The following is a 26,189-nucleotide window of genomic DNA, read 5'->3' as shown; positions in this document are numbered from 1 at the left end:
ATTCTAATAGAAGTTGGTCTCGCATATTCACTTCAAAACTTTATTAAAATTTAATAGAAAGAATTTAATACTTTGGCATGATACATACAAGAAAAGAAATGACTTGATTATAATAGTTTATTTGAAGGCATTAATGGCTGTGATGATGTATTTACAACAGTTCGAACTTACAAACAAATCATAATTTTGAATTTTATTTTATTGAAAATTTTGATTTATTATTTATAAATTCAATTTTTTCGCACCATTTAAAATATATTTAAAATTTTTATAAATAATTAAAAATCTCCCGTGCATTGCACGGGCTATAAGCTAGTAGGTATTAAATAGAATAAGTTAATTAAACATATTTTAATCAAGGAAAAATTAAAAATTAGGGTTTTCTCTCTACCTCCCCTGTTTTGAGAGTCGACTCCCGTGTCTAGCCACAACTTCTCCATCTTCTAAATCTTCATCCCGGTTAATCATCTTCGCTCTCCCATCCTCTATTCTCTATTTCAGTTTTTCAATAAACCAAGATCAGTAAGATCTTGTTGAGTACCTTGTTATCAAGACCGCGCCCATATTTTTGGGATGTTAGTATGTCATGTTTTGTGTTTTGTGTGTGTTTTCGTATCGTTGTCGGAGGTTTCTATAAAAAGGATTCATACGGTATCTTGGGTGATCTGTAAGACTTGCATCGATTCTGGGATGACGGTGGATATCGTAAAAGCTCACCTTTCACAACAAAAATTTGTTCATATTTTGGGAGTCCTTGTTGCTCCAATATCAGTGGATACAACTGATAGTTCTGAACGTTGGGTTACAGATGATGCTTATGTGAAGGTCAATTGTGATGCTACCAGTTTCATAAGTGATGTAGGTTGGATTGCTCGATATTTCATTGTATTACTTTTTAGATCAAAGAATTTATATATTCAATGTGTTAAGCGATCTGAAAACAAAACAAAACGACTATTTGTGTAGCTCGTTCTTTGTTTCACAATTAGATTGTAGTTGACAGTTTGGGAGTTTGTCCTGGCTGTGTTCCGATAAGTGATTTCTGTTAATAAAAATATTTGTTTGTCAAAAAAAAATAGAATAAGTTATTATGAAACATCATTCTCGAATTAAAAAATAAAAGAAGATAATTTGAATATAAATCTTGGAAGTCATTTTTCTGCATGTATTATTATCGAGGTACACACCTCCAATTGTGGAATCCGGTATCAACAAATTCATATATCAAAATCATTTGTCGATCAAAATCATTTTTATTTTTTTTTGTAAGGGATCAAAATCATTTGTTGATCAGTATAAAACTGAAAAATCAAAAACCTAGCACGAAACTACCATGAGAATATCAACTTAATATAAATATAAATATTTTTTTAAAACAATTAAATATGTTTTCTATTTTATTTTCCAATCAAACTGATAAGATAAATTGACGTCATTCCTTTAATTTTTATCTTATTTTCTTGCTTAACTATATTCGGCTTCTCTGGCACGAATCAAATGGCTAAATAATTGTTTCCAGGAAATTACTAGAGTCCAGGTGGATTAGTATAGTGTTCCCGAAGAAACAGGGACCCTGCAATGTCTTCCGTTTGTTTGACCTTTCCTTGCTCATCCGTTCTTTTTCAAGCCGAAATATGTACAGTTATATCATAGCACGAGTCAATTGACTTGGGTCATCCAGATGGGTGGGTCAGAATTTCCATGATATATCTGCCTACGATACGAGTAAATTGAAGAATGATGGAAATAGTGATTCAAAACTTTATAGTATTTTTATATTAACTGAGTAATTATATTATAATATGTAATTTGTTTATCATTAATATGTGCTTGATAAATAAAATTGAAACAAATCATTGTCTTATATATTTATCAAATAAAATTTAAAAATAATTCAATTTACTTAATAACAACTTTTGTCTATTTATATTTTAGACTTGTTTCTCTATATTAATAAATTTACTTAATAAAATCCCACTCGCGCTCCACGTCGGAGAAACAATAAAAATGAAGTAGAGGTTAAAAATAAGTTAAAATTTATAAGTGATTAAACTGTTTAAGAAACAAAAAATTAATAATCCTAATATCTTTTAAATACGGTCAAAAACCGCCATTATTGAATCTGAAATAATTCGAATAAATCTATGTCAAGTTTGATGAAATCTAAAAACCTTTGGACCTGAGATGAGATGAGGACAAAGAAAACAGTACTAGGACGTCTATATAGTTCCGAGTAGACATGATTCATCAACATACGCGGACTGTCGAATACTACTCCATCCGCAGGCCCCAGCAGTGGTATTATTATTCCAATAAGCCGGCTCTTCCGTTCACTAATAACTATGACATCTCCTCCTTTCTTTGTGCTTTCCTGCACAAACACACGTTCACACATATGCACGTCACCACTATCACACTAATTAGTACTCATTTAGATAATAAAATCTCTCTTCCTATATATATCGTTTCAAGAAACGTAGCCTAGCTATAATCTTAAAATATATTTCGCGTCTCCTTTTATGCATGCAATATATATAAAATCATCAAATAAGTATGGAAAGCACTAGTCTTTATAACCCTGCTTCTTCGGCACCAAAGATGGAACGGAAATACATAGAGAAGAACAGGAGGTGTCAGATGAAGACTCTTTACTTCAAGCTCGGCTCTCTCCTCCCTCGTCAACACTGCAAGGTTACATATCAATTCGTATGAATTGTGAATTCGACTTAATTAATTAACTGACAAAATGAAATTCCTTTTGAATTGCAGGAGGGATCGGCACTGCCGGATAAGATAGATGAAGCAGTGAAATACATTCAAAGCTTACAGTTAGAGCTAGAGAAACTAAAAGACAACAAGGACAAGTTGATGAGTAGGAAAAGAGAGCATTCTTGCATAACAGATGATACTATGTCACCTATAAAAAAATCAAGATCTCCTCACTTGGAAATTCAAGAAATGGGACCTGACATGGACATGGTTTTAGTAAACGGCTATGATTCATTTATTAATTTCAATGAGATAATACATGTGCTTCATCAACAAGGTGCTGAGGTTGTGCAGGCCAGTTTTTCCAGCACTGGGAATTCAGTCTTCCACATTTTGCATCCAAAGGTGGGTTCATCTTAACATTTTATGTGCTTAAAATACTATTTTCATGCTAAATGGTTTTTTTGATGATTTATTTATGATGGTTTTCAGTTTGCGGGCCCCACGTGGCGTTATGAAGCTACTGCAAATATTTCGACTAGATTGAACGAGCTGATTTATGGAACATCTCCCAGCTACTTGGAACTAGAATCAAACCTGGATATATGGGATTTCGAAATTATAGATTTTTAGCTGATTAAATAAGCTATGGATCCTAGGATGTCACAGTTAAGACAAAACGTACCACACCCGAGTTTTTATTATCTATCTGGAGCGTGTTGGTGCTATATTTATATGTGTACTTCCAGTTTTTGCAGAAAACATGCGACTATAGATTATTAATTATTTATTTTGACTTTTAGGCGATTAAGCTCGCTGGATCGGAAATTTGTATATTTATCAGACTGAACAATCCAGTTATGAGAATCACTGACGAGGGCGGTATATTTATTTCAGAATAATTTATAATATTCTAGCTTATCAGTAATGAATAAGTTAGGGAAAAAAGTGCAAATAATCCGATAACCCACTAACAATATTCTTTACATATCTTTTATTAGTCATTTTCCAGATTGACTTTTGTTCATGTAGCAAAATTATATAATATACAATACAAAGATTATTCCTTTCCAAAACTAATACGATAATTCTTCTAATCGCACTTGACTTTAGTAAAATATATTGGGGCAAAACCAATTTTGTAACAGAAAACAGAGAGGTCATGGATACAGTGGGTAAACCTTTCACTGTTTAGAAAGAAATTCTCGCGGACAGCTAAAATATTCTATATATATATGCATATGCTGTACATATACGGTGCGTAAGAAACCTCCTGAATTCTCGTCGCACAGCAGCAGCTGCGTACTTGTATTACTATGTTGGAGCTAGTTCATGCATGCTCAATATTTTAAATTGTATTTATATTTATTTATATATTTTCTTGATGCTGACATCAAATAATAAGTTCATAGAAATGGGTGAATCCCGAGATAAACATAATAAATTTAAGTCCTTATTTACCAAATACTAAGAGCAAGTCCAATGATGATGTTAAAATAGGTGTTATTGCTATAATATAGCATCCAAGCAAAAAATTCAACTCCAATGAGATGCTAAACTTGAATGTAAAAATAGCAAAATGCTATACTTGGTTCTATATATGGAACCAACTATAGATGGTGCTATTATTGCCACATAAGCATGCAAGTGACAAAATGTATTAATAAAGTAATAGTGACAAATATAGTTATGTACTTTAAGATTATGTAATTAGAATATAGCTTTATTTGGATATGTTTGGTGCTATTTTGCATTTATCATTGGATCATAAATTCTATTTTAGCACCAAAAATCACTTTTTGATTTCAAATTATAACAATAGCTACATCTATTTTAACATCACCATTGGACTTGCTCTAATAAGTTTGATGTTGAAATTCGAAGTCTGATTAGAAATCAGTTTAATAAAATTGAATATCTATATACACACAGAAGTAGATATCGAGTTTATGATTTTGTTTATCTTAGAGGCCGTTTGGCTGGGTTTAAAAAAAGTGATTAATAACTTAAAGTAAAAAAGTTGATTAAAAATGAGAAGTTGATCTGGACTTTTAAGCTATTACAAGTGTTTGTATACCGTGACTTATAATTTTTTAAATGTTTGGATAACTTAACTTATAAGTTAGTCAGAAAATTATTATTTTAAATTAATTTATAAATAAATCATTTGTACATGAATAATCTAAATTTGAACCTTAAAATGCTTGCTAAAAAGTAACATAAAAAACCTGATGGGACGGAGGGAATATATGGTTTTCTGTTAGACAGAAGCTGATTAAAGATACGTCCAAAAAAAAAGCTACACATGGTAGCTTCTTTTCTGAGCTTTTTTTCCTATAATTAAGCCCTTCAGATTTTTTGCCAAATGGTCATCAGATTAGAGGAAGTGGGCTTCTGAGCTTTTAAGCCCAGAAGTCCTGCTCCCAAACACCCACTTAATATGATCCACTTAATAAGATGACAAAAACTTCGTCTAAAAGTATGTTTTCAACGTATTATATTTTGTACAAAAATATAAGCCAGAATATTTTATTTTTCTGGAATAATTTTGACCGTGTCAGAGACGCTCGAAAATAGATGATAATTTTGACCGATTATCGATCAATTTATGTTATTTATGTTAATTTTGATGATTTATTTTTGACCGAGTTTTTAGGTCGGAAAAAGCGAAATTTTCCTATTGCATTGATAACAAGCAACCAAACTTTCTTTAATACCATAATATCGACCATGAATATGGGTAAAGAGTTAAGATGGTAAATTATAATTCCACATACATCAAAAGAAATCAGTACATATTTTTGAAAAATCTATAAGTATCTGCTGTCTACAGAAGTCAAACGGAGTTATTTATCCAGCTTGCCGTGGGGTGCAAGTGCAAGGCAATAAGAATTTTTCAAGTACACGCAACATTGCATTATTTAAGTTGCCCAAATTTTCCTCTGCATCAGATCAGAACGCAGATCACTTTACCTTGATACTTGATTTGTTATTCGGCAAAGGCAGTTCCTTCCTTCTCCTCAAGTACTTCGATGGAATGCTTGGCTGACATGGCAAGAGCCAAAGGGACAAAGCCTATAAGCATCAAAGCTTGTTCAGAACCCACTAACCATATCAGAAGCTCAGAAAACCGGAACATCTATGAAAAACTTGGGCAACAGGAACGGGAGATCACCGACAAGTTACAAACATTGAAGGTACTATATACACTATATATTTTTCGCTTAATAATCATGCTTACTATTTTGCAACCCGCATTGTGGTTACTTGTTACCAAGGGGTGTTTGGTTCATGGTTAATGAGCCCGGTTAACGGGAATCGAAACCTTAATCCCAGAACAAATATTTGGATTAGTTATTTGGTGAAATGGAATGAGAACCCCAATGTGGTTAAATCATACCCTCCCATCCCCATTAACCCCCATCCACATACCCTCCATTCCCATTCTCATTCCCAACCTACCCTTAATGTTATACATTTAGGCCATCTCCGGCAATTGTGATCCAAAAATCCAAATTTGGATCAGCAACTGATCCAAATTCTGATCCAAATTTTTTACCAACTCCAGCAGCGTGATCCAAATTCTGATCCAAATTACTTTTTGTATATTATATTACATAAATTTATATTAAACTATATAATCTTAAATTTAAATTTTATTCATTATTAACTACTTATATCATATTTAATTAATTAATTTAATTATTTTTTTAACATCGATCAAAGTATCTCAAAATCAAGGAAATGAAGATGAAGCTCAAGGATCTCAAAATGATACGAATTGAAACGGACAATATTTTGATTATCTCGGAGCAAACAGAAATAATATGTTCGACTAAATCAAAATTTATATTTATCTTACTGTTTTCTAACCATTTTCCGGTATTGTAATTTTATTTTATGCATTTTATGTACTTTCTGTTTTATGCATGTAATATACTCTTTTTTTTAATTTCAATGAAATTTGCTTTCCTATTATTCTAAGTTTTTACTAAAACATTAATTTTATTAATTATTAATTATAAACTATTATTAATTAAATATTAATAATCACAAATTAATTTTAAGTCCGATAAACGAAAAATATAAAAATAACAAAATCATTATTTTATAATAAAGTAGGTTTGGATCAGTAAACAGCGGTTATCCAAATTTGGATCAGTACTATTCACTGATCCAAATTTGGATCACTGCTGGGAGAGAATTTGGGATAATCTGCCCCAAATCTGGATTTTTGGATTAGTATATATTGTACTAAAGCAGATTTCTGCGACAACTTGAACAGCTCAATCAAGCCAAGCTACACAAGAAACGGAAGTCCATCAGCTGGTATGGCCACGGATATTATCCGTCTAGCACAAAAGAAGACATTGACCGGAAATTGTGGGTGATAAGGGATCTAAAACAATCTCTTCCCGAGCCAACGGATTCAAAGAAACCAGGCCACAGAAAAAATACCCACCTCTGTTCCCCAGAAGAAATCCTACTCAATGAACAGGTAAAGCTCTATCTGACAGCCTTTGAATTTATGTACTATTGCATCTTGTGATGTTAATTTTTGTTTGTGTTGATAATGTCCAATAAGCTTGTGAAGCTACATAAAGGGAGACTTCATGGAAGTATGAATTTAGTCGAGGAGAGGCTGCTTCTTCAGAAAATTGAGAAGGCCAGAGAAGAGAAAGAAAAGATCTGCAGTGATGCCGTTCCAGCGAAACAAGCACCTTATATATTCATGTACCTACATAACTATAAAAGGCTAATGAACACGTCCCGGGGGTATACTAATCAGTACTCAGAAGAAGCTATTAGGCATTGCATAAAGGTGAAGTATAGTACAGTCTTGTGTTATATTTTAAAGAATGGAATTAAGAAGTAATTTTACTTGATTATTTTGTAGGTTTTATCCAATCAAGTGGAAGAGCTGAGAATGAAGAAAATGAGATATGAAGCGTATAGAAATCGTTTGGTTCTTGAACAAGCCGCTACAGAAGAGGAGATAAGGATTTTTGAGAGAAAGCTGGAGAACATTAAGCAAAAGAAGGTCGAATTAGCTTCCAAATCCCAAGCTATATAAGCTCGAAGGACGTATAGAGCTTATGATGGATGTCTGGAATTTGAGACAGCTGCTAATGAGAAGGAGATCAGAACTTTAGGGAAGAAAGTGGAAAATAATAAGCAAAGAATGTTCAAAACCATTAATGTATTACGAATTCATTTGTGTATTAAGAGATCATCAGAAAGCAGCATTTAACCTCATCTCAGTCAAAAAGTCTATTGTTATGATCTCCCACTCCAAGCAACAACCATTATGTTTAAACTTTGTTTCTTCATTCTGCTTTTGTATCACGGGAAAATAGATTTTTTTGCCACTTAACTTATAGTGTTTTTAGAAACTTACCACCCAACTAATTTTTTTATTCTTTTAGTCACTAATGTTAGGTTTGGTTTTATTTTTAGCCACCAACTTAGGTATGGATTTGATTACCAGCATTATGATAATTTTTTTGTCACTAAACTTATTGTGTTTTTAGAAACTAACCACTGAACTATAATTTTTTTTTATTTTTCTCACTAGTGTTAGATTTAGCTCTTTTTTTATCACTGAAGTTAGGTTCAGATTTGATTATTAGCATTACATTTTATGTGTATCATTATTAAAATATAGTGGTAGTCGGTAATATTTTGATGATAAGAATTTTACACGCATTATATGGCCTTTAAAAGATGTAGTTTCATATATAACTTTATTTTTTTTCTTCCGAATGAAAATTCAGCGTTTGAATTTTTACACACAAAAATAAATTATGAAACTATGTTTTATAAGAATCTCAAATACATGCTAAGCACTAGAGAAAATTTGTAAACTAATGAGAGGGACGAAGAAGTAATAATAATATAAAATGATGCATTATATATAGAAGACAATCATCGAAAATTAAGTTTTCCTCTCTATTTATTTATCTCGAAAATTGTAATAAGATAAAGTTATTAAAATTTTTGAAGATAAATTTAAGAAAGATCTTAGATTGAGCTAGTCCATTGAAAGTTTAATAGCGAAAGATGATGCGTCATATCACTTAATTACACTTTATCTTATGAGAGAGGGTGAATTGTTTGAAGTCATTGATTTCATATTCATGATTTATTGAATTTTTAGAATCTAATTACTATTATTCCTGATTTTAATTTTTCATCGGCTCATTTTATATTACTATTGCTATATATAAGGATATAAACATATGACACATCATCAAAATATTAGATACTATCACTATGTATAAATGATGATACAAAAAATTATCATAATGCTAGTAATCAAATCCAAACCTAAGCTGGTGGCTAAAAATAAAACCAAACCTAACATTAGTGACTTAAAGAATAAAAAAAGTAGTTGGGTGGTAAGTTTCTAAAAACACTATAAGTTGAGTGGCAAAAAAATCTATTTTACCTTTGTATCACACACGTTTTTTATGTCCATTGAAGATAATTTATGAAGAAAGGAATGAGAATCAACAAATGTTTTGATTGAAGAGCTCGCGGAGAATATGGATGAACTAGATGATATGAGTTCACTATAAGTTTTTGTTGTATACTTGTATAAAAGAGCAATTGCAAAAATCCAACGCAATGAATTGTCTGATTGAATATACTGAAGTAAAATCATTCATTCAAGGGCTTTTGGATGAGAACGAGATAATGCATGCTAAATACAGAAATGACTGTATGAACTGATGTACAGTTCATGTTAGAAAATATGTACAAAGCGAGCGAAAAGTGACTTCCCATCAGGCCATCTTGTTACTCTTTATTTTACAGAATTCTTACTGTGGTAATATGTACAGGTGTAGAGCCTAAGAGAGTCAACAGAATGTCCCACTAGAAATCGCCACAGTGAAGCTCAAAGCAATCAACAGGATGCTCAACCACTGGATCACAATCCTTCTTACTTCTCTGAAGAGGTTTGTCTTTCAAACAGTTTCTACGATCATCAAGAACCACTCCTTTCGAAGTCAAGTTCCTGCAAACTCCTTCCTCTTCAGAGAAAAAGTTGTATGAAAGTGTGAAATTAGCAAGACTAGGCAGAACACATATCCCTTCTGGCACATTTTCACTCATCATGTTATGTGCCAAGTTTAGCTGCTCCAAGTGCTCTAATCCGGAGAGTGTGTAAGGAATAGGACCAATTAACTTGTTATAGCTCAAGTCTAATACTCTGAGTTTATAAAGAAACCCAACTTCAGGTGTTAAGCACCCTGATATATTTGTGTTTATCAGTACCAGTTCCTCTAAAGTATTAGCTAAGCTGGCAATGCTTGGTGGAATGCACCCTCCCAAGTTGTTATTAGCAAACACAACAACAGAAGCTGTGCTGACGCTGACATTTGAGGGGATCACAGAAGTTAACCGATTGTTATTCACAAATATGGCATCGAAATTTCTGCCAAAGATTTGAGATGGCAGTGGCCCTTCAAACTCGTTGAAACGAAGATCAAGAAATCTTAAGCTAGGTAGAGAAAGGACAACAGAAGGGAAAACCCCGACAAATCTGTTGTTACTGAGGTCAAGCTCATACAGTAGCGTTAAATTAGATAAAGATAATGGGAGGATGCCACAGAAACGATTGCTGTTTAAGTGAATAAGAGCGAGGTCAGAGAGCAACCCGAGCTCATTGGGAAGGAATCCGGCTATGTCACCATGGTTGAGATCAATGCCGGCCACAACTTGGATACTGGTGCTGTTGGGAAGAAAAGAACAGTATATTCCATGGTAGTTACACACATTGGGGCCAATCCAGTTCGACGTGAAGTTATTTGGATCTGAGTATATTACTCGTTTCCATGCTTGAAGGCTTATATAAGCTTGTTGGAGCTTGTGATTTGTTACAAATGAATGGCCATGACTATGATGAGGGTGACCATGTTTTGCAGACAGATTGATGAGTGAAGAGAAGTGAAGGAGCAAAAGAATTAAGGCAGGGGTTGTTATTGAAGGAATAAAAGAGTTGGCCATATGTTCTGATAAGTTGTACTATGAAAAAAGCTCCGGCTTCCTCACTTTTTGTAAGAAGAGATTTCATTTTCAGGGTGTCTTTATGGTCTTTGACATAATTATTCAAATACTGAACAATAACAAACATAATCTTTTGAAACTGTAAAAGATCAGCTATAGTGACATCTTACCTACAATGGGTGCTCAGATTATAACGTTTCCTCAGATTTCAGGTGATGGTATTTTGACATATGATTTGATATTAGTCCTGTCCCTTCGACAACTCTACTGATGAAAAAAGGTTTGGTCTGTTTATTGTGGAGGATCGGCATGTTTTGAGATTGAAACGCCATGATATGGACATCGCTCCTTCCATGTTGAATGGTGTCATCCTAGTGGAGCTGGAAAAAGACACCAGCAGCTCCCCTGATTAAGAGATAACACAGAAGGGTTAGCTTCTTTCTTCACTTTGAAGGGATAAGCCATTGGTCAGTAAAAACGCGATAGTGGTCAAAAGGAACATGATTGAGGAAAACATTTACGCACATCATCCACCCCAACTGAACTACGTAACATCTGTAAATTTGCTTATAGCCATTGATGATTTGCCTTTGTGCCTTATACATCATCCTTTTCCTCTCTAGATGCAGTTCTGCTTTCTGCTGCACTTCAGATTTCTTCCCAGGTTGAAGCTCTAGATCCACTACTGTAATAGCATGTCAGGTCAGCTAGTCATGACAAGAGAGTACAACAGAACCAACATCAGCTGTGTGTGTGCTTTTTTTAGTGCAGTGGAGCAAATGGAAACAGTTGAAAAAATTTATGAAAGAACAAAAAATAATATGCAACACTTTCTCAAGAACAGCATATGACAAGTTAATAGAGTCTAGTTACATATATCATCGCTTAAAGGGTTAACAAACTCGGGGTGAAAGCACCAAATCCTAGAAAAGAGAGATCCCTGGAAAATCAGGGAAAGATTAAAGATTTAGAGGCACACTTCAGGCATAATTATTTAAACATGTTAACTAGACAACACACATTGCCTATACTACTCAAAACCCCTTATTAGACTGATCACTGTTATCCACCACCAATTCATCCATATTTCTTTCCCAACACTATATGCTGCAACTTGTCGTACCCTGCAAGGGCACCAGCACCTGCGACCGCACGGAGGATGTTTGCCCCAGCACCTTTGAAGAGGGACTTGTATCCTTCATTCTTAAGAATCTGTTTCAGTGCATCCATTGAGCTCTTGTATTTGACTGCCTCTCCTGAGGTCATCATCATCCTTCTCCGTACCGTATCAAGAGGGTAAGAAGCCAATCCAGCACCGATGGTGATTCCCCATCCCAGTAAGAAACTTGCCAGGAAACTATCCTGCAAATATGAAAGAACCACCAAGTAAAACAAGGTTAGGAACTGGAAATATAAACAAACAATTTATCATGGGCATGTCAGGGCTGCAATGTATCAAATAAATTCCAAAATTTATTATACTATATTACAAGGATACAGTGCTAATACGCTGACCACTGCAGTTGTAAGCACCAAGTTTTATATATAATACAAAACATATCAAAACAGAATTTGAGACCCTTGAAGGTGAAAACCTGGCATCATTCTTGCTAAGCAGGGATTCGGGAATAAAGTCAATTATATATTAACATTCACAAAGGGTGCAGGCAGGAGGAAGCAAAGTAAACAGTAATATATAAATCTGAGAAGATGGGTTCTCAATATTGGAAAGCTTTTATAATTAAAAATATATATTTGAGCACTCAAACTTAAAACAACTATTTATATTTAGCAATTTATAGGCGCTAAAAAATAAGATTGAAAATAGTAATAGATGTCCGCACAAATATTAAAAAACTATTTTAGATGATACACAATTTTGATTTACAAGGCAAGTCCCATATATCTTCAGACAAATACATGCAGAGAAAAAAAAAATAGAACTTTAAAGAAAATGATGACAAACAATGGAGAAAAAACGTTCAGAACCAATATACTGAAACATGTAATGACCAACGATATGCTCTGTACATCCGTTACCTGCAACTCACCAACCAATACCACAGGTTTTATCGAATCATACAGCCCAAAGTAGAGCCCGCGATACACTATGATTCCCAAGCATGAAATGGTGAATCCACGATAGAGCCCCGCTACACCATCAGACTTCAAAGTCTTCTTGTAAACGTCGACCAAACCATTAAATTGCCTTTCCCCGCCTTTTTTAGCAGCCTTTGCGTCATTAGCCAATCGTGTTCGGGCATAATCCAGCGAATAAACAAATAAAAGAGATGAAGCACCAGCAGCACCACCTGATGCCAAGTTTCCAGCAAACCATTTCCAGTAACTCTCGTCCTTCTTAAAATTAAACAGGCTCTTAAAGTAATCCTTGAAAGCAAAGTTTAGGGCCTGAAAGCATATAAGACTCTGAGAAACTCGCATATGACGTTAAGAACTATACACTTAGGCATGTTCATGTGATGTTTGTCGTCTTTATTTTATGGCTCACATTTACAAACATTCATGTATGGTATAACATTATTTTCAACTTCAAAATTTAAAGAAAAGGTCACAAGGAATATAAAAAGATTGACCTGGGTGGGGAAGTATCTGATAACATTAGCAGTGTTGCCTCTCCAGAGAGAAACAACACCTTCATCCTTTACAGTCCTGGCAAAGCAATCAGAAATTCCTTTATATGGTTCAGATAGCCGACCAGCTTTAATCATCTCACTCTGATTCTGAATCAGAAGTTTGACACGCTCGATTGGAGCAGCAGCTGTCTTAGATACAGCAGCAGAGACTCCTCCCATGAGGAAATCCACCACAAATCCACTTAAAGATTTCTCCGAGGGAGCGTTTACAAAAACTGGAGACAGTGGTGCAGCAAGTTGTTGGTAAATACTTCTGTTTTCTAAGCAAAATGGAGCTTTTAGAAGTCCATTCACATATCTATCAGCCGGTCTGTGCAGAGCAGCATTTCTGGACTGCATGCTGGGGGAAACTGGAGAGAACAAGTAAGATTGTCCCTGAATCTTCTGAAAGACAGATGGGTGTGTTGTTCGGTCCGCCATTTTTGACATCAAGGCAGTAATCTGTAAATGTAAACCAACATCGCATGACGCATATAAGCAATTACTTGAACCAATTAAAAAATTATGGACTTTTTTCAAGTAATTTTTCGTTTTTCTTTAATAGCCTAGTGACGCTATTACAGTATACGAATCCATTTCTTCACGAATCACTACTGTTAACACTTTAAGCTGATCTATACTTAATTCCGTCATATACTACTGTATTGTACCCCCTTCCTTAAACTCCCGAAAACAATCACCACCGTTGTCATGTTGTCATCAGCGGCGGATCTTACTGGCAAGGGGAACATGTCCCCCCCTAAAAATTTATTTAACACTTTTTCACCATTCTAAATGTTACATATCTATACAAGTATCACCAGAAAATTTAAAACATGATTCTGATTTGATCACATAAATGATAAAGATGTTTCCCGGAAATTTGCTTGGTCCTCTTATGAAAAAACATCCTAGATCCGACCCTAGTTGTCATACTATTTAATCCTGGGTCATCACCATGTGTGTTCTCGGAACCAGGATTTTAGTACTGGGAACCAAGAAATATCAAGAGCGACCGATTCAAATTACTTAAAAAATTCACATTAAAATCTCTATATTTGAAGAAAGTTAGCAGGTGGGTCCCCCTGGTTCCGCCCATATGTGTTCTTTAAGCTACTGACTGACCACTGTCTCTGAAAGAGATACTCAAGATGATAGTATATATTAAACACCCTCTGTTTCCCCTCCCTTTATTACAAAGAAACAGAGATTTCCAATAGCACGAACAAGGATCAAAGATAACAGAAGAAAAGCTTATAAGCTATAATAGCATCAACACCCTCACAAAAAGTCAGTAATATATGGAAAACGGGAACATACATGCAACGTTTAAGAACATGATCTCTGTATTATATCCATGGGTATGTAGGTGATGCTGTTCATTTCAGGTTTGAACGTGATACAATCAAGATTATCGTTATTATTATTAAAATTATTCGAGAATAGAAAAGATAAGTTGAAAGAGAAACGTACCGACAAGTTTTGGCGTTTATTTCGAGGACCGGAGAAGACTGTAGAATCTTCACTGTCTGCTGTGTTCATATACACGCAGACTCACCAAGGCTTCCTACTCTTATTTAACACTAGCCACGTGTCCAAAATTTTGTATTTATAATCTTATTTTTAATTTTTAATATTATTTTATTATTTAATTCATATATTGGATCTGGATGCCATAATTTTTTGATAAATAATTTTATAATAATGAATTGAAATTTGATTAGATCATAGTAACTAGCCAAGTTAAAGATCCGTTTGCTGACCGCAACTTTCTTCCCTTGGACATACGTATGCAGTTCAAGTCAAATGAATTAGTCATGTTGGAACCAGTAGGGAGAGGGCATGCCATGGCCGATGGCGGTTTCCGCATGGTAAAGTAATATTCCCTCCGTCCCTTTTTATCTGTCCATTTTGGAAAAAAAAACACATACCAAGGAATAATTGATTGTATAAACTTTTTTATTAAATACTTCTAATTAATATCTTGAAAATGGTGGAATACCCCTACTTTATGTCTTGAAAACATGAATTCAATCAAGTTTTAAATAAGTCAAGCCTTGAAAATTGAAATTATGGAGATATATTTGAAAAACTATCATTAAATTAGTTTTGAAAGTACAAATGGACAGATAAATAGGGACAAATTTTTACTTCCAAAATGGACAAATAAATAGGGACGGAGGGAGTAGATGTCTTGCAGCTGGCTTGACACAAGATATCATAACATTTGCCTCTCTTTTTTTTTTCTAAATTCAATTTTTAGAACCGGGTTGTTTAGCTGATTTTAAAAGAAGTGACTTATTGATTATAGTAAAGAAGTGGATTAGAAGTGATAAGTTGGCTCGGACTTATAAGCTATTGCAAGTGTTTGGATATAAGGACTTTTAAGTTATATAGTGTTTGAATAACTTAATTTATAAATTAGTATAGTTTCGTAATTTTGTAATATAATTTGTTTTATCTAAAATAAATTACAACAATACAAGAATTTTATTATCTCATTCCTCTTGGGTATCAATAATTGGACAACGAACACGATAACACATGAATTTAGATAATTATATTACGATATTACAAGATAGTATAGTAACTACAAAGTGTAAAGTCATAATAGCATGATCTGATATCTGTAGTTTAAAGATACAAGCAATAAGTTTTCTGTGAGAGGAAGGGTAAAAGGAGCGCGCAGTGAGAGAACTCAATGAGAGAAAGTAAGGTTCATTTCCTGTTGCAATAAGTTGGAGCCCAAGAAAAACTAAGTGTAGCTTTTTTTTGGGATTCTTCACCTTCAATTAAGTGCTTCAACAAAGTTGTCAAACATACAGAATTTAAGTGAAGTGAGCTTCTATAACTTTTAAGTTCATAAGTTGACATGACAAAGACCCGCTAAATTAGATTCGTAGAATGCTCTTTACCAGTCAACTATCAAAATGGCGATTTATTGTTGAACAGAAGTCAGAAGCTCTTGTCATCAATCTCTGAATTTGATGCAGCATTTTATTGTTCTGAATTTGGTTGTTTAAGTTTGATGCGTAAGAATGAAGACTTGAATTTCACAAATGCACTGAAGCAATTTGAATTTGGTTTTTGCTTGTACTGCTTTCAGGCTTTGTAAAAAATTTATTATCCCACGCGGAGCCTTCAAAACAAGTTAATCTCTGTGTATCCAGCTATTCATTGAATCATCACCCAATTATCTTCCATACGAATTCAAAAGCCTTTCTCAATATTGTTTGATTTTGACTTTTAAAAGTCAAATTGACCGATAAATTAAGCCTATCATATAATAAATTTTTATTTTTTAAAAAATGTCATAATTAAATTTGGATGCACTACTTTAACAACAAACTGATAAATTTGTATAATCATATATGAAAATTTTAAAATGTTAGTGAAAGTTAGATAAATTTGACGTTGAAAAGTCAAATAAACACAATAATTATGAGACGGAGGGAGTTATATTAATGCAGTAAATATAATATGCTTGAATTAAGAAAACTAAGATGCAGTACATGATTTGTCAGCCAATAATGCAGCAGGCTACATTTCCATTAGCTTTGTTGAAAGGGATACCAAATCAAGGGGCCTTACCAATTTTTCCTGTTCCTTGAAATCAAACCTTGATGTATAATAAGGGATAGTGAATGAAATAATTCCTAAGCTGAACACATGGATTGTCTTTGTTTCACAAGTGACTGCTTTAGATCTTTTATCCGCTGTGGTTTTGAGCACATATAATCCTGAAATGACTTTCTTATGCTCCGTAATGACTCAATGTGATCATGGTCAGGACTAATGTTAAGCAGCTCCGAGAAAAGGTTCTTCCAAAGGTCAATTTGCCAATATCTGAAAGTCAAAGGCATCAAGCAGAAATGGAAACTATTAAAACAGAACTAATTACATATAGAAATAGTTTGATAAAATGATGAATTGGTAAAGCTTATATTAATATACAGAGAGGCATATATCAACACCTTGTTAATAAGATTTTGAGACACGGGGAACTTACCTCTTGAAAGGTGCTTTCGGTAGATTAATATAGCTTCCACTAGATGACATCTTCTTTTCAGTTTCCATATATGAGTTGTGAAGCATCATATGGACAATAACACAGAGACCGTAGGTATCTACCTGGTGCAGGTCAAGAACATAATTCATTAATTCTCATGTGAGTGGTGCCTATAATATTAATGCAGTGTAGTGAGTGATATTATTTATATTTATACTAAGAGTTAATTGCAAATTGCACCCCTACACTTGAGCCCAAACACACTTTAGTATACATACTTTCGGAAATTGCATTTCACATCCCCTACTATTTTGTGCGCTGCAGCATAACACCTTTTCCGTCAAAAGTTAACAGTGCCATTAAAAAATCAAGGGCAATTGAGGCATAAAAAAATTAAAACACAAACACACTAATCTTCGGTTAATTACGGGAGAGATCAGCAAAAACACGAACAAGGTTGGAGTTTTCGAGCTTGAGCTTGCGGGCGTAGGAAGCGTAAGCAAGCACAAGGGATTTGTGATCATCAGCCTGCTTACGGATCTGATCGAGACAGGGTCTGAGAGGATCAGACTTGAGGGAGCACGACGCCGTTTGGATCAGCCGTGAAGCTCCTCCTTCCCCTCCTCTTGTCCGTGGCCCCTCTACTCTTCATATTCATCATACTCTCCTCTTCACCCTTAGTCTCCGATCTCCCCCGAGTAAGTCTCTTCTTCATTCTCTCCTTAATCACATCACTCTTTTCTTGTTTTTATGTTTAATTTTGCTCACTTGGGGATTAGGCTGTTGCTTATAATTATCATCATCATCATGATGCTTCTTATAATGGAGAACAAGGAGGAGTTGAATTATCATTTCATACTTCAAGATCTGTATTGGCCCTCAATGAGGGCTAATACACACTGAATTAGGGCAGATATAGGGAAGAAGACCGTTGAAATATGATTTCCCATTTTACCCCAGACTTAATTAATGTTAACGTGGATATTTAACAGAAATGGGTGAAAAGGGTGTAATGCGCACAAAATAGTAAGGGGATGTGAAATGCAATTTCTAAAAGTATATATACTAAATTGTGTTTGGGCCCAAGTGTAGGGATGCAATTTGCAATTAACTCTTTTACTAATTGTGTAGCAATCTTTAGTATGCAAACTTGCCTGAAATGTCCATGGCTTATTTTCTTGCATCTCAATGCAGCGAAATCCAGAGGTTCGACAGTCTCCCGTGAATTTTGTCTTCTCAGGAAAGAGACTCAAGTCTATTCCCCTACCCCAGTCCACTAAGCAAAGTCCCTGCACAGAACAATTAAATATTCAATTTGAATTTGATTAGACACGGTTATTAAAGCTGCAATGATAGAAAAACCTGATCCTCCCAAGGGCCAGTACGACCATGAAAATCATTTTCTGTGAGCTCATCCCTGCCCAGAATCCAAACAGCATGCATAAGATAGTTGAGTCTTCAGCATTTAAAAATGACACTGTGTTGCAGACCAAACAAAAAATATAAACTGAAAAAGAACAATTAAAAAGAAAAATACTAACTTATAGGGAACTATAGCAATTTAACTGTTTCAGTGTTTGTAATAGAGAAAACCTTTTATAAGGCAAACTGGCAAATTAAACCCAGTTAAGCCTGGAACTCTGTAAACTTTCTCCTGATGTCTACAGTCTACTGGACTATATCTTTATCCGTACAGGAGCATAAATGCAGGTGCTTGTACAAGAACCTGTACACGCTCATGTGGCTTTAAGTATAACTTCATGTTGGATAGTCTCTCTGGTAGCGCACTAAGAAGTGCTAGGATGGCAATTCCATAATAAGCATATATACTTATATCTGCTGTTTCAGTGATCTTTATAGAGTTAAACAGTAATCCAACCATGCAACAACAATAGTATTGAGTTTTTCAGTGATTTTTTTTAGTTGAATAGTGCAGTAATGCAACAATATGCTTTCACACATAATACAAGTCATAATAACTTTATAGCAACTAGGGGTGAGCAAAACCGAACCGAAACGTAAAATTTCGGTTCGGTTCGGTTTCATTTTTTTCAAAATTTCGGTTAATTCGGTTTTTCGGTTTAAACCGAAAAAAATATCGGTTTGGTTCGGTTTTTGATATAATATTTCGGTTTAAACCGAAATAACTAAACTTTTTATTATATATTAAATAAATATATTTTATATACATGGATAATCCTTGAATCTAGTCTCTGCTATCAACATTTGAACAATTGGTAGTGTACAGAAGTGTGTACTGATAGCAAATGCGTTGCGGAGTGACCATTGATATCTTGTGGAGATAGAACAAACGATTAGGAGACGATCTAAGAGTGAGTGAAGCCCGGGATGTGGCATTACAGAATCTGGTGCGTTCTGGTTACAGATTAGTTTGTTAAAAGTGTTAAATCGTGCGGCTTCATTGAATGAGATTTATAGATGTATAGATACAGTACCAAATTTTAAGAATTTCGGTTTTTGTAAACTGAAACCGAACCGAACCGAAATAATTCGGTTCGGTCGGTTCGGTTCAGAAGAATAATTCGGTTCGGTTCGGTTTCGGAAAAATGCATATTTCGGTTTTCGGTTTTTTCGGTTCGGTTCGGTTTTGAACCGAACCGACCGAATGCTCAGCCCTAGATTTAATTAGCAACTATTAATCTAGAAACTTTCCGTTCTACACCTAGACTTATAAAGCAATAAAAAAAAAAAAGTATTTGTGTATCAATCACAAAAAGCAAAGACTGGTTGGTGGGTAATAACTAACTGCGACCTCTTAATGTTGTTCCGATATAGAAAACAAGTGGCCCAAAAAAGAAATTAGAGCCACTTACATCGATAGATTTTGTGTGCCAAAGATGATGGCATGTTAACATTTGATGTTTATGATGGTGAGCATATATACCTTGCATATCGAATAAGTAAGTTATCAGGCTTGAAATCACCATGAACAATCCTAGATGCATGCAATGCTTCCAGCATGGAAAGAAGCTCAATGGTGTAATAAATACATAGGACTTCCGCCATGCTTCCTCCAATTACCACGTTCGAATTTATTGCATCCTGTCGAATGTGCAGTAATGAAGTAAAGTTATAACAGGCTACGAATATTCTGATAAACTTCGAAAAAAACACACATATCACATCTACCTGAAGCGTTCCGTGTGAGAGATAATTAGAGACAAGTATACTATAATCAGAATAGAGATGCAATTTGTGCACAAATCCAAAGCTCGACCTCTGTTTCACAGTACAAGATGTCTTAATATGGACTGTTTATAACCAACATCTACAGATAAAACTTGATATTTTCTATTGGTGCCATACTTCTCTGCCAAGAATCCTCATATCAAGTTGCCGATACATGTAAAACTCCCAAGGAAAAGCTGGCTTTTGTATCTGCAAATATTCTCCAATATCACAAGGCAAGCAACAGAGCTCAGAAATGAGACATTTGTTATAAATGAAAATACCTTCAAGGCAACAACATCTTCGGGATTACTATTGACATATGCTTTGAATACTTGTGCAAATCCACCCTGACCAGCACAACCTATGATCTGATACTTCTTGCCACCTGGAGCTCAGAAGTTCAGAATTTTTTTATCTCAAGTCTCGCGAGTAAGTAGTAACAGTTATTGTTTAATACAATCTAATGTTTAAAAGAATCATAAAATTTTATCAAGTACTTGACACCGAAGTAGAATGTTTGATATGATTATTAAGATTCACAATTAGACGGGAATCAAGTATTATATTACAAAAGACCTTGTGCTTTAGCAGTCAGCATCCTACATATTCAGACAACATGGAAAATGGCATTGTTAGCTATATTACTGGACCCAACTTAGTAGTAGTATACAAAAGAACCATTATAGAGTCAAGTACTTTTGGCATGGAAGGAGAACTCTAAGTCAGGGTACATGCGCTAAAATCTGATAAACGAGAAGGATATTTTTTTTACTCTCTCTGGTCCTTTGTACAGGTTCAATTGACTTTTGGCACACAGCTCAGGCCTCAAAGTGTTTTCACAGCATAGTTAAATTTATTATATAGTAATTTTTCTTTTTCTGAATTAAAACATTAGGCATATATCTTTATTCACAAATAGGAAATTGCAAAATATAAATTTTACCTATGTGGACAAGACACTTTGTAGAGTCTGCAAAAAGTCAAAACCGACCTCTAATACGGATGATAAGGAGTAATTCAATATTTTCACCATGTCCTATTATCCGTATATGAAATAGCAGGTCTGATTCCAGCATTGAATAAATAGGCAGATAAGAATATTTGTCCATCAGTAATCGAAATTACATTAGTAGGAATATAAGCCGGAATATATTGTCTACAAGGAGAGGCCTATCTTTTGGTTACTGGACTTAAAAGCAGTAATGACTACTTGATTTTATAATAATTGAACCAGAAATGGACAAGCAAGTATAATTTTGCATCTGAGGTAACAATAATAGAGTCTTGCAACAATATTATCTTGAGCATCCAATAGCTAAAACAAGGCTAATTAAAGATGGCATTCAAACAGAAAAGCAAATAAAATTTACTATTACTTACTAAATAGTAAAGAATAAGTTTCAACAGGTCATTCCACATATCCATGGAAGACCATCCAAAATTAGAGCAGAACTAAGTTCATACATCACATTACCTATATCAATAATAACCTTATTCCTAATTGACTTTGCCAGTGTAGATAATGCCACTTTCCCTGGATATGCTTTAGAAATCGAATGGTATCCCTGAAATGTTATATATTGCAGAAAATGTAGCAAACCCAGCATTAGCATTTATTTATAATAAGAAGAATCTAGTGAAAGGTAATTATTATCCATTACCTTGTATTTTGAGATACTAGCCTTCATTTTTTGCAATAAATCTGTGATGGTACTAATCGACCATGGATTGATAGTTTCTCCGCTCTTCAACATAACACTGGAATTTATCTATTGGATTAACATATATAAAAGTTGTTATATTCCTCTTATAATAGATCTGAGAGCACTAATTACTCAACTTTCTATTAAAAAAATAATAAAAACAATATCTAAATTACACATGTAAAATATAAAAGCTACGTTACTGTAACTGTATACAATTAACAAGCATCTATGACGATGTGAGTATTTAATAATAGATTAATTATTGACGAAGTGCATACTTCACTATCCTGTACACAAAACAAGGAACAAATGATAGGAAATAAGTGAGAACCTTCAGCGATTGTTCTATTCAATAGTTTACATTGTATATATGCAAATTTCCCTTTCAAGCATAAAACAGTTGCACAAACACAACTACCGCTCTCTCCATGTTCTTTAAAAGATGATATACGTAGATCACACATTTGGTGGCCTCTTACATAAAAATACTCAATTTAACTGTCTAACAATACCCTGAACTGTTATAAATTATGCTTAGCCAAGTTTAAATAAGTTGATCGATCTGTAGCCCAAAACTATGGGTCTAGCTTGATGTTTACATCTTAAATATTGTTGAAATATAAAATCAAACTGCAAGTGATGGTAAAGAAAATGAAGAAGAGCATCACAGCTAATACACTTTAGCATTACACAAAGTCACAATAATGAAATTTGCTGTCAATAGAAGAAGGTTCACAGAGAAATTTCAAGATAGGTTCAAGAATCAACAAGGGTCATTTGGAAGACAAACTCATAGTCAGACAGAAACGAAAGGAAGGTACGCTAGCTATTTCCGTGATCACTGTAAGATGGTTGGTTATGTATGCAGGGATGTTACAAGTTGAATAGATATCCACAAGGATACAAAACTGACAGAAGGGTAGCTGCAAATTCACAACATAATACAGAAGAGCAAGGAAATGATGACAGACAATGTCAATATGACATTCACCTTATTAAATCTTTTGGAGAAAGAAATCAAAGGGTTCCAGAGAACAATTAAACCAAGCTGCAAGTGATGGCACAGTATATGAAGAAGAGCATCAGAGTTAATTCACTTTAGCATTACCCAAAGTCACGTAATGAGATTGAGTCTCTTGGTATATACTGGAAGAAGTGTGACATGGAAGGATGATTGAGAGTTGGTTACAACTAGTCAAGCAATATAACATATAAAGACACTCTTCTGTAAAGTTAGTTAGTCGTTCTGTTTTCTTCTCCACAAACCAATGAATTGTGAACAGTTCTCCATAGTAGCTATGTTACAAAACTTGTTCATTTCTAATGTCAGAACATTTTCTTCATCAAGTTAATTGCAATACATAATATTTTTTATATTACAAAATTTAAGAAATTTGGTTGTTACGCACAACACAAAAGATGGATACCTGATTGCCTGCTATATGGAGATAAATTTTATCTTTATCGTATAAATATGATATCATATCAATTTAAAAGCAACTCAAATGAACACAAGAAAGGCACACAAAGTTCAAGATCATGAAAAGGAATACCTTCTTATCTGAACAAGCATTCACAATTGCCGTCATTCTCTCATAGAATAAGGCCAGTCTTTTCTTCAACCTCTCTATAGGCTCAGCATTCCTAATAAAACATTTAAGCATCATCATAACCTCTAGTAAATACATACGTAAAATTGAACATACACTTTTACACAAAACACAGAATATATGTTAAAACCTGGAAATGCCTAATTGATAAACAGAATGAGCTTCACGCAACATCCCCTTCACTTCAAGAAACAACGCATACGACTCGTAAAGCACTGAATTGTGTACACAAATATTGCATTGCTGCATTTCTCTAAAAACACTCTTAAAATCCGAACTGCCATCCATCTGTAGCAATCATTATACAATTATAAGCGATAAAACAACCCAAAATGTCTCGATAACTGCTCAATTATAAAAGACGAAAAGAATTAGGGGACATTACATAGAGAAACCAAATTTTGAGGAATCTGACGTCGTTTTGGTAGCGAATATCGTTCTTGAAAGTGTGAACACAGTCAGATGCAAGCTGATAAAGTTGCGAATCATCGGCGTCGGCGTTTGATTTGAGATTAATTAGTGTTTTTTCAATTGACCTGTTAAAATTAGGGCACCAAAATATAAATAACAGCGTCCTTGTGTGTGGGCGGAGAGAGAGGGGGTGGAGAGAGGGAGTTACCGGAGCCAGGGGAAAAGAGGATCGGCGGTGGAATCGACCGGAGCATCGGAAACGGCGGTCATGATTTCGGCGGAGAAGCTGGCAGAGGACTTCAATGAGAGATATCAGGCGTGAGAGCTTGTGACGAGGGAGAGCGGGGAAAAGAAAATTTCGAATTTAGAAACCACAGTATATTGTACAGTGGATGGTACTCCACCTCACTAGATTATTGCCGCGTATGTCCTTAGATTATATGATCTCGTTAACTTTTAAACGATTTTTTTGAAACAAAGGTGTTAATCTAATAATAAAAAGCCATACGGCATCTACACTAATGATCGAGTCGAACAAACAGTAAATTGCAATCGCCTGTTCTCACAAAGAGACAAAGAGACAGTTAAACGATATTTTGAAGAAAATGTATGTACAAATACAAGTACCCGTTTCATGCATTCTCGTTGAATTACTGGTACCCTTAAATTACTGGTACCCTCTTCATCATGCCCCGATAGAGCTATCGTTTGAGCTATCGATCAGAACTGCGATTCCATACAAACTTTCATCACCAAATCAAACCCCGCTTACAATTAAGAAGCGAAAAACAAAGCTCTCACCAGGGAGAGAAAACAACCTTAGATGAAACCACAGAAACAAGTGGAATCCGACTGAAAATCCACCCACTTGAAATAGAGGAGAAAGCCAGCGAAATCTCCGATGGTTTTAGATCTAAGAATCCCCCGAGAATAGATCTGGAGCATAACCACAAAAACAAGAAAAATCGGACTGCAACTCACCCGCTTGGAAGAGAGACAACGAAATCTCCGATGGCTCTGGATCTAAGTTTCTCGAGAAGAAGTATTATTCAAAAACTAAGAATAAAAATAAAGTAGTTAACTGATTCGGGGTTTTCCACCGGTGAAAACCGATGGAAGCCCCAGGCGGCTACGACAATAGAGAAGCTAGAGAGAATTAGGGTTTTTTGAGAGAGAGAGAGTTTCATTTTATTGTTTAAACGGTTAAAATTTGATTTTGATGATAATTCATAAAAATGAACTGTAAGTATTGAGATAATTATATTATATGAATATATGATTGTGATAATCTTAAATGAATGTTATAAATTGATAATTATATTTTTAAAAACATATAAAAGAAAAGAAGTTACATAAAATGAGATATAAAAATATTTACTTTTGAGCAAAATGCTACAACCTTGTAGAATATATTTGGATATATACGGATCGGGTGGAGAGCATTTTAACAACTCAATGCAACCGAAGAGTTTGAAAATTTTGAACTCAATTTTTTGAAATTAAATTCATGATCAGTTAATTTACCCGTGTGTGTTTTGAAACTTGATATTATCATGTTTGATCATTTTATCAATGAGTGAATCTGGATCAAATTTCAAAATCGAGTCAAGTTTCGAATTTCAAATCTGATAATACGTCGAAATACATTAACCCAAATATAATAATTAAGGCGATTCACACATTACATGTGTTATAAGATTATAATTCATTGGTGTATTTGGTAGCCATACTTATGTATATAAATTACTCCTTCTTTCTCACTTCTTTGGTTTTATTTGACTTTTTATGGTCAAATTGACCGAACTCTGACCGATAATAAATAATTATTCTTACATGATCTCTAAAAATTGTAAAATGTAGAATAAATGTAGATTTTAGTAATATATTTTTTATAATTTTTTTCAATTAT

General features: G+C 34.2%; 5 protein-coding genes across 5 annotated transcripts; 2 read left to right on the top strand and 3 right to left on the bottom strand.

Moving 5' to 3' along the window:
• The first annotated feature begins 2,462 nt into the window (after positions 1-2,462).
• Positions 2,463-3,499, top strand: LOC108226497 (transcription factor bHLH162-like). The gene is made up of 3 exons (XM_017401460.2): positions 2,463-2,691; positions 2,770-3,114; positions 3,202-3,499. The coding sequence occupies exons 1-3, from the start codon at positions 2,554-2,556 to the stop codon at positions 3,340-3,342; spliced, it is 624 nt and encodes a 207-aa protein (XP_017256949.1). The 5' UTR covers positions 2,463-2,553; the 3' UTR covers positions 3,343-3,499.
• A 2,087-nt stretch (positions 3,500-5,586) lies between these two features.
• On the top strand, positions 5,587-8,042 carry LOC108226549 (uncharacterized). Its single transcript, XM_017401516.2, has 4 exons — positions 5,587-5,906; positions 6,995-7,207; positions 7,295-7,531; positions 7,607-8,042. The coding sequence occupies exons 1-4, from the start codon at positions 5,742-5,744 to the stop codon at positions 7,781-7,783; spliced, it is 792 nt and encodes a 263-aa protein (XP_017257005.1). The 5' UTR covers positions 5,587-5,741; the 3' UTR covers positions 7,784-8,042.
• A 1,153-nt stretch (positions 8,043-9,195) lies between these two features.
• Positions 9,196-10,721, bottom strand: LOC108226945 (leucine-rich repeat extensin-like protein 4). Its single transcript, XM_017401937.2, has one exon. It carries the CDS (start codon positions 10,717-10,719, stop codon positions 9,586-9,588), a length of 1,134 nt encoding a protein of 377 aa, XP_017257426.1. The 5' UTR covers positions 10,720-10,721; the 3' UTR covers positions 9,196-9,585.
• Positions 10,722-11,796: 1,075 nt separating this feature from the next.
• On the bottom strand, positions 11,797-14,913 carry LOC108225523 (ADP,ATP carrier protein). The gene is made up of 4 exons (XM_017400411.2): positions 14,826-14,913; positions 13,314-13,814; positions 12,760-13,128; positions 11,797-12,081 (listed from the first exon to the last, which is right to left on the bottom strand). Exons 1-4 carry the CDS (start codon positions 14,892-14,894, stop codon positions 11,797-11,799), a joined length of 1,224 nt encoding a protein of 407 aa, XP_017255900.1. The 5' UTR covers positions 14,895-14,913.
• A 1,884-nt stretch (positions 14,914-16,797) lies between these two features.
• On the bottom strand, positions 16,798-24,689 carry LOC108225056 (mitotic checkpoint serine/threonine-protein kinase BUB1). The gene is made up of 14 exons (XM_064080603.1): positions 24,489-24,689; positions 24,255-24,405; positions 24,000-24,157; positions 23,813-23,903; positions 22,215-22,322; positions 22,028-22,118; positions 20,835-20,938; positions 20,689-20,760; positions 20,512-20,601; positions 20,267-20,424; positions 18,724-18,778; positions 18,512-18,650; positions 17,362-17,479; positions 16,798-17,198 (listed from the first exon to the last, which is right to left on the bottom strand). The coding sequence occupies exons 1-14, from the start codon at positions 24,548-24,550 to the stop codon at positions 17,009-17,011; spliced, it is 1,587 nt and encodes a 528-aa protein (XP_063936673.1). The 5' UTR covers positions 24,551-24,689; the 3' UTR covers positions 16,798-17,008.
• Positions 24,690-26,189: the final 1,500 nt, after the last annotated feature.

This window comes from Daucus carota, chromosome 6 (genome assembly GCF_001625215.2).
Source record: "Daucus carota subsp. sativus chromosome 6, DH1 v3.0, whole genome shotgun sequence".
Taxonomy (NCBI): domain Eukaryota; kingdom Viridiplantae; phylum Streptophyta; class Magnoliopsida; order Apiales; family Apiaceae; genus Daucus; species Daucus carota.
Note: the sequence above shows the minus strand (reverse complement) of the source record. Positions and strands in the feature narration are given on the sequence as shown.

Coding starts and splice junctions, on each gene's coding strand:
- LOC108226497 (XM_017401460.2), top strand. CDS start 2,554: ATGGAAAGCACTAGTCTTTATAACCCTGCTTCTTCGGCACCAAAGATG. Junction 2,692..2,769: donor TCCCTCGTCAACACTGCAAG/GTTACATATCAA, acceptor TTTGAATTGCAG/GAGGGATCGGCACTGCCGGA. Junction 3,115..3,201: donor TCCACATTTTGCATCCAAAG/GTGGGTTCATCT, acceptor GATGGTTTTCAG/TTTGCGGGCCCCACGTGGCG.
- LOC108226549 (XM_017401516.2), top strand. CDS start 5,742: ATGGAATGCTTGGCTGACATGGCAAGAGCCAAAGGGACAAAGCCTATA. Junction 5,907..6,994: donor ACAAGTTACAAACATTGAAG/GTACTATATACA, acceptor CAACTTGAACAG/CTCAATCAAGCCAAGCTACA. Junction 7,532..7,606: donor CTATTAGGCATTGCATAAAG/GTGAAGTATAGT, acceptor ATTATTTTGTAG/GTTTTATCCAATCAAGTGGA.
- LOC108226945 (XM_017401937.2), bottom strand. CDS start 10,719: ATGGCCAACTCTTTTATTCCTTCAATAACAACCCCTGCCTTAATTCTT.
- LOC108225523 (XM_017400411.2), bottom strand. CDS start 14,894: ATGAACACAGCAGACAGTGAAGATTCTACAGTCTTCTCCGGTCCTCGA. Junction 13,815..14,825: donor ATAAACGCCAAAACTTGTCG/GTACGTTTCTCT, acceptor TTACATTTACAG/ATTACTGCCTTGATGTCAAA. Junction 12,082..12,759: donor TATTGGTTGGTGAGTTGCAG/GTAACGGATGTA, acceptor TCATATTTGCAG/GATAGTTTCCTGGCAAGTTT.
- LOC108225056 (XM_064080603.1), bottom strand. CDS start 24,550: ATGACCGCCGTTTCCGATGCTCCGGTCGATTCCACCGCCGATCCTCTT. Junction 24,158..24,254: donor TCAAAATTTGGTTTCTCTAT/GTAATGTCCCCT, acceptor TGATTGCTACAG/ATGGATGGCAGTTCGGATTT. Junction 17,199..17,361: donor CCGAAAGCACCTTTCAAGAG/GTAAGTTCCCCG, acceptor TTTGACTTTCAG/ATATTGGCAAATTGACCTTT.